Source organism: Siniperca chuatsi, linkage group LG15 (assembly GCF_020085105.1).
Source record: "Siniperca chuatsi isolate FFG_IHB_CAS linkage group LG15, ASM2008510v1, whole genome shotgun sequence".
NCBI lineage: Eukaryota > Metazoa > Chordata > Actinopteri > Centrarchiformes > Sinipercidae > Siniperca > Siniperca chuatsi.
The window spans coordinates 14379496-14386928 of NC_058056.1; the positions used below are offsets into that span (position 1 = coordinate 14379496).

Here is a 7433-nt window from a genome sequence, read left to right on the forward strand (position 1 = left end):
TGTCATAATCAGAATCATGTCATGTCCTGGAGGAAGATTATATCTTAACATATTTTTTGGTTTTCATGTTTTATATTTTTGTTTGTGATTGACAATATTTCCTGAATTTTGGTAACAAGCAGTGAATACAGGTCTATAATTAGGCTAATATTAATCCCCATTATCACCTGAAAGCCTTAAAGAGTAAATTATCATTAAGTCACCTATCAATAAATGTTTATATACCATTTTTTAAGCCTGCCATAAATTAAGCAATTTTTTAAATTAAGTTCTTTCAGAGCAAAGTGCAACTGAAAGATAAACAGACTTCAGGCTCTGAAGCACTGACAGACCCTTCCCATTATAGTTTGTGCCAAGAACTGATGGAGTATTTCCAACTCATCTCCAGCTGATTTGGGAGCAACATCCTGGAATGACCCCAGTGCTTGTTACTACTGTTTATGTTTTTCCTCAAAGTGTGTGGAGGCAAATATTGAGCAAATATTATAGCAAATATTATATATATATATATATATATATATATATATATATATATATATATATATATATATATCCCATGTCTTAGAAATAAAACATACCACAGCATGTGATGTCAAAGTCTTTATTCAGGGAAACTGTTTCATCATCAAGTTTTACTTCCCTTCATAACATTTTACACAGTGGAAAGACGCAATAATAATAGTGCATGGGTGTCTTCCTGAATGGAGAGTTCTTGCAGAAGTCAGGGTTGTGGAGGTGATCTCTGCCGGTAGTCTGGGATGTGATGCATGATCCATCCAGCTGGGCCCAAGAGAGTCACAGCAAACACACATATGGCAATGACAGATTGCTGTAAGAAAGCCCAGGAGAGTATAAACATAAATGCGTGATTAATAGACATTATGTTCTTTGGAATAGAATTAAACAACTGCATGCAGGATGATATTTAGTGCACATTTTAAGGCACTGTATTGTAGCTCCCAAACCTCTCCTGTCATCAGCTACAGGTTGGATGGAGAGGACTGAACACCTGTGTCCACAACAAAGGGTCCCGATCTCAGTGACTCATCCAATGATACAACAGCAGCCCCCATTTATATCCACCTACCATGATATTCCCTGTGTCCCTCTGCACTTTGATATTCCTAACCTGAGCCAGGCTTTGTAAAAGCCCCTGTGCATGTCCCTGAGGACAGATCAGCAGATTTATAGTGGCATAAACACCGGCCACTATGTTGCAGTTCCATAATGGGATACCTTTACAGATGCCAGAGCTTCACACTGACTTATGGATAAGAAATGAATAAAACATCTCTCCGGTTGGGGAACACAGTTCGCTTGAATTCCTCGCATTAGGGGCAAAACAGTGAAGTATCACAGATACTGCCTCCCCAAGACTGACGTTGTCACACTGTTTGTATTATTTGTGTGCCAGCGTGGTCTTTAAAATTTGATTAATTGTAGTTTAGCACCCAGTTAGCACAGTTAAAAACATTTCTAGAGTCCCTGCTGTTGTAGTACATTTTGATACAGTAAACAGTCCATCCAACTTCTACTAAACAACTACAAACAAAGATATTCAGTCCTACCACTGGCCCGATCTTTTCCTTTGGTGGCTTGCTGTAGATGTTTGACCTGTGATTTTGCTGAATGGCTTTCATCAACCTGGACCGGGTCACTGTGGGTCTCCTAAGGACAGAGAACATCTTTCTGCTCACACACTCACTGTCCTCTATTGTACGGAAATGTTTCTGGGGAACATATCCTGTGAGATACTAACGGAGAGTGACTACTTTCATCTAATTCCCATCACTGATCCTGGGAGGAGTTACTTCCATGGGCCAGAGACACTCATGTAAACATACTGACCAAGTTCTCATCGGGATAAGAAATCTGGCCTTGTATGCAAGACTGCAGGTTTTAAATTCACTGAATAGAATAGAAGTCTTGTCACAAAATTGGGATTATACGTTATAATGAACTCTCAATCACAATTTTATTTTAAGCTGGAGTAGTACTTAACAGAAATCTACTGAGTCAACATTTCTTCAAAACTTAAAACTTACTTCTTTTTTTTACTCTGTTTTTTACTCTGTTACAAGTAAAAGTCCTACTTTCACAATTTTACTTAAGTAAAGGTACAAAAGTATCAGCATCAAAATATACATAGTACCAAATGTAAAAGTACTCATTATGAAGAATGACTAAATTCAGAATAATACAGTATGTATTATTGGATTACAATTATTGATGCATTCCTGTATGTAGCATCACTTTAATGTTGTAGGCAGTAAAGGTGGGGCCAATTTTAACTTTATATACTGCTGGGTAGTTTAATCTATGATAATATATTGATTATATTTTGTATAAATAATATGAATCAGCAAATGTACTAGTGACTAAAGCTTTAAAATAAATGTAGTGGAGTAGAAAGTACATTATTTGCCTCTCAAATGTAGTGGAGTAGAAGTATAAAGTAGTATAAAGTATAATGTAGATATGGGAATATTTACTTTCAATAATTGTATGAATGACTCATCACGCATATCATGAAGAAACAAGTGAGAGTGCAGATTCTAACCTTTCAGCAAAAGTGATAGCGAGTCATTACATTAACATCCTGCATATCTTTTTTTTAAATCAGGTTTGTGCATAAAGAAAATTTAATGTTTATATTCTGTGTATTGTTGAAAATAGAAATGCCAAGACTGTAACATACAAGGTTTCAACTGATTTACTAGACATGGCTGCAGACATGTGAGGGAAATGATTAAGTGGAAAAACAGCTGAATTGTTCTGGGAAATAAATTATGCCATGCATTCCTGATGAAACTAGTTTTTTTAGATAGTTAACACCAAACCTGATCACTTGCAGAAAAACATCCAAAATAAAAAGCTTAAAAAGTCCTTTATCACTCAATTCTCTGAATTCATGACTCATACTTCCCTTTGCCAGATTAGGGGGCAGGCTGCTTGGATAAACTTAAATGAAGTGCTTAAGATACTTAATTATTGATGTAAGAGCAGATGAGCATAAACAACATTTATGGCTTGACTTTGGCCTTGTAGGAGTCACATTCAGTTGTTTTTTTCCTAGTTACTTATTCAGTGTCATCCCACTTTTGTTGTAAGGAAAAGTCTCAGGGGCTTTTGAATGTATAAAATTCAGGGATTCTGTTCAAAGCAAAACTGTAAAAATGACCTTGGCTTCCATAGATCGTTATTAAAAAGAAAGGCTGTACTATACAGTATGTGCCAAAGCGATTTTGGCCTACATTAGATGTATTGTGTCGCCCTCAACAGGAGGCCAAAAGAACTTCAATCCGATGAAGAGCACCCAAACTTTTAGCCCTAAAGCCTGTGCTACAAAAATAACATTTAAAATAATGACCTCTGTAACAAACACATAGTATACCAATTCAAACAGTCTGAATGGCCTGAATTCCTGGTATAGCCTATAGTAATCACACGCAGACAGACCAGATGAAAGAGATACAAGTTAATGAATGATAAAAAATATGACGTTTAATTGGGGAATGATGTGTATTTTTATTAAACTATACTTAACTTTCGACCATAATGGTTCATTACCGTGCGTACTCCGACTGTATACTTAGCCCTCTACAACATTGCTGACATTTCATCTAAGAGAAAACGTAAAGGAAGGTTGATAACATGTACATAGCCTCGTAATCCCCACTGCCACAAACAAACCGCTAGAGGGCGCTCGCAAATGTGTTATTGGACAAGCTGCTTGGACTACTGACTGGCCTCTAAACCAGTCGGCGCACGGCATTTAGAACCTGTCAAGTTACAGTACAATACAGGAAACAATATTTATTTTGCTTCTAAACTAAATGCGCTAATAATATCTAATATGACAGGTATTTTTAATAGCTCTTTGTTGAAAAGGCTTTTCAAGTTAGAATACTGAACATCTGATTGATACGGCGTTTATCGGACATATATTTCATTGTACAAATGCAAAATTTTAAAATTGAAGGTCTTTATTTTGAAAGTTACAACCGGAAGCAGTGTTTCCAATTCTGGCTAGCTTGAAGCGGGTAATGTTGGGATAGGCCATAACAACCACCCAAGAAGGCGTTGTGCTACTATGGGGAAATACCGAACCGAACCGAGAATAAAAACGGTTGGGGTTTAGTTTTTAGTCGAGGTAAATGCTGGAAATTCGCCGAAAAGTCGATGCAAGTGGAAATTATCGTATATTAAGGTTCAAATGTGGACGTTGACGTCGAGCTGTGCGTAATGAGCAGAGTTGGAAAAAGAAGGTGTTGAGCTGCATTTTTTCTCTCTCTGCCAGGGACAACTTGGGTCGGAGTACTGCTTAAACTACGAGGTGATACGAAGAAAAATAATGCCCACGACGCTCTCCACTTTCTGGTAAATATTTTTGAACACTCGCTTTCCAACAGTTGCATCGCATCCTGCTCGAAGTAAATTGCTGTTTCCGAGGGGTAAAGTCAAAGCGACACAGCAGAGATAGCTTACCCTAGCCTCTTAGGATATGCTATTAATTACAGGACTGTGGTGAATATGACTCCTCTTGCTAGGCTCTAGGCGAAAAATCTGGACACTAACTTACTTCCCATTTTTATCAGCTGAGACAAACAACCCGCTTGTTTGTTTGTTTTTTTGCTCTTACAAGCACTTTAACCCAAGGCTTCCGCTGAGCACCGATAGCCCACCAGTAGCCCAAAGAGCAACAATAGCTCCGCGTTAACGTAAGGCTAACAAAGCCGTTGCAAATGACTGATTTCTTTATGCACGGCTTACAGAACGGAACACTTATTTCGTTTTTGTGGGGCTAGATTGATAGAAAAGTTCGGGATGAAAGTGCATTTTCACTCTGCGGATCAACCTACATGTTGCTGTTTATTGCCTCTGTGTCAGATAGTTGTTGTTAGGATGTACTATGGCAACAATGTGGCCTGTCATCTATTGCAATCTATAGCCTACTTGCGGATAAGTGTTTAGTGGTGTAAAAAAGTCATATAATAATTTCCAGTAGTCAAATAATATCCGGTATAAATTTATCAGTAATTATTGAGATTTGCAGATATCGTTTTTGCTATTTGTAGGTATCCTTTTTTGTTTACAGTCTACATTATTTGCTTAAACCACCCAAAAGAATCTTTTTTGTATTGCTATCCCAAGGGGTTTCTGTAACAATGTATATGATATTTGTTGGTGTCACCATCTATTTAAGTGGAGAGGAGCCACTGTGATAATCCTGTGATAATCTCACTGAAATTCTGGTTAGACTCAGCATTCTGTACACCCTTCCCCTGTAAAGTGTGTGAATGTCTTTCTGTCTTGTAATTTGGAAAAGGTGTATTCACTGCGCTCTTCAGCATTTAGGTTTGTCATTTTACCAGGTTAAGTATTTGTGTCAGCGCTCCAGGGCCGTAGAATGTCTGGCATGAAAGGCTGTGAGCTTGCAAGTACTTGCCACAGAGTAACTGAATGAGCTGGACTTTGGCCTGAATGCTGTTTTCCCTGGCCAGTTGGATGGAGAACTCAACAAGGAGCATTGACAACTCACTTAAAATAAGCACTTATTGTTTCCTGGGCTGCCATTCATTCTCTGGAGATTGACTGCCAGGCTGTGTTTGTATGGTCATTAGTGTGTGCACACTTAGCAATTCTTTATTGAAAAGATGGCCCTGTTAAGTGTTGTTTTGCAAGCTGACCTAGAGCATGTCATTCATCCATTCATTCTTTGTCACTTTAGGTATCATGTTTTCAATCAAAGATCTAAAACAAAAGAACATGTTGATGCTGATGAAATATTATGTGCGATATCCTCCTTTTTGTTTGCGTAGTGTGGACTCCAGTGCAAAAAAATTATAATCAGCTGACAACATAGTTCGCAAAATGCCAAATATGCAGCACTACGGTTCATATTGTTGGTTGACACAGGCTAATCCAGAGGCTGCCCACCATGAGTCATCATTGTGGGGACTTTTGTTTCTTCTATCTGTCTGTCATTTCAGTGTGTTGCCGTTTCTAGCCTGTTCTGATTCCTGTAGTTTCCTGTAGCTCTCCTGACAGTCTGTAATCAGTCGTATGGCCTGATTAACTGTTACACTGATTGACCTGATTGGCGAAAACACTGCAGAGGTAAGCAGTCTGCTCTGCCACTGAATTTTGTCTCTCCAGCTATCATTTCAGACAAAATATGACATCATTATTATTTTAGAGGCAGTAATTTATTCTGTTTTCTTTCCACCTGCGGTCCATATTCCACTTGCACATCTTGCTGTGGGATGTGTGCAGACACATCAGTACCATCTGTTAGAAAGTTCTGGTTTCTGCTCACTGCTGCATTGCTTATTATGACCCTTTTATAGCGCCTCTGATTGTATCAAATATCCAAAGAGTCAAACAGTCTATAATTACTGTCTGAAGCAGTATTTTTGTCCAGCTTGGTTAGCAAAGCACATACTGGCCAACTCCCCCCACTGGTCGTTTAACAGCTTTTGTTTCAGTGTTTCTACACTTGGTGCCCTTTCATTCAGGCCTGACTGTGGTACTGGCACAGTGATGGCTTCTCCTCAGAAGATTAGGGCCTGTGTCATTGAGCCTAACAAAGATTACTATCAAAAGGTAGTGATTTCATTATTTCATTCGTAGGATTCACAGTGGGACCAATGGAGAACACACACCTAGGTTTCTTTATGCCATTTGAGCAAAGCAATGTGTGTCTTCATGTTCATAAACAGTTATACAATTACCAGAAAGGCAAAATAGAAACGTCTCTGCTACACTGCCCAAGTAATTCTTCACATCACTTTTGATCGTCGAAGTCATGTCATGCAGTAGAAGCTTCATTGCCCCTGTCACTTTGATTCCAAATGTTGGCTGTGTGTGTGTTTTGTTAGCAGAGCTTTGGTTAAGGGGGATGACCTGTAAAAACGTGCATTGAAATAATAAAAACGGGCTACTGAACTTTGGAGTTGCTGACAGGAAAGGAAACCCAGATACCTACCACTTCCCTTTTCTCTAGCCATGATGAGGAAATCCACATAAATGATTGATAAAGTGCCTTGACTGTCATTTGAATAATGCATCGGTCCTGTTCTTGTGCCAAGCATTTTTGTATGGTAATGCTGTGTGTGTGTGGAGAGAGAGAGAGAGAGAGAGAGAGAGAGAGAGAGAGAGAGAGAGGGGTGGGGGCAGGGAGTGTCTCCTGTCACCTCTAATTAGGTGCGTATAGTCCAGCTTGGCTGGCGTCTGCCTTCCCCCGTCTGTGGCACTGCCCCCCTTGCTCCCAGCCTGAGCACAACAGAACAGCACACTGTTTCAGTCTCAACTGTGGAAAAGTGCCTTAATGTTCGACATCAGAGAGATTATGGCAGAGATGCTTCTTATTGAACAGTGTGAGTCAGGTCTTAAGGAAATAGCTGTCCTAAATTATGCTTTTAGAATTCTGC

At 39.0% G+C, this 7433-nt stretch overlaps 2 protein-coding genes across 5 annotated transcripts in view; one reads left to right on the forward strand and one right to left on the reverse strand.

Annotated features, from left to right (window-relative positions):
- Window positions 1–587: 587 nt before the first annotated feature.
- LOC122861639 (cytochrome c oxidase subunit 8A, mitochondrial-like) lies at window positions 588–1768 on the reverse strand. Its single transcript, XM_044166349.1, has 2 exons — window positions 1569–1768; window positions 588–829 (listed from the first exon to the last, which is right to left on the reverse strand). Exons 1-2 carry the CDS (start codon window positions 1683–1685, stop codon window positions 722–724), a joined length of 225 nt encoding a protein of 74 aa, XP_044022284.1. The 5' UTR covers window positions 1686–1768; the 3' UTR covers window positions 588–721.
- A 2232-nt stretch (window positions 1769–4000) lies between these two features.
- The window catches only part of btbd7 (BTB (POZ) domain containing 7), a 22589-nt gene continuing 19156 nt past the window's right edge, over window positions 4001–7433 (forward strand). Inside the window, exons 1-3 of one of the 4 annotated variants that reach the window (XM_044167685.1) lie at window positions 4001–4153; window positions 4301–4380; window positions 5994–6120. The gene's annotated coding sequence lies outside the window, so the exon portion shown is untranslated. Of the gene's footprint in view, window positions 4381–5993; window positions 6121–7433 lie in introns of all 4 variants that reach the window. The other 3 variants (XM_044167682.1, XM_044167684.1, XM_044167681.1) reach the window with 3 other exon arrangements.

Bases quoted from the DNA above. Each gene is read 5' to 3' on its own strand.
- LOC122861639 (XM_044166349.1), bottom strand. From the start codon at position 1,685: ATGTTCTCTGTCCTTAGGAGACCCACAGTGACCCGGTCCAGGTTGATG. The intron at 830-1,568 runs GTAGGACTGAAT...GCTTTCTTACAG, and splicing joins AGGAAAAGATCGGGCCAGTG to CAATCTGTCATTGCCATATG.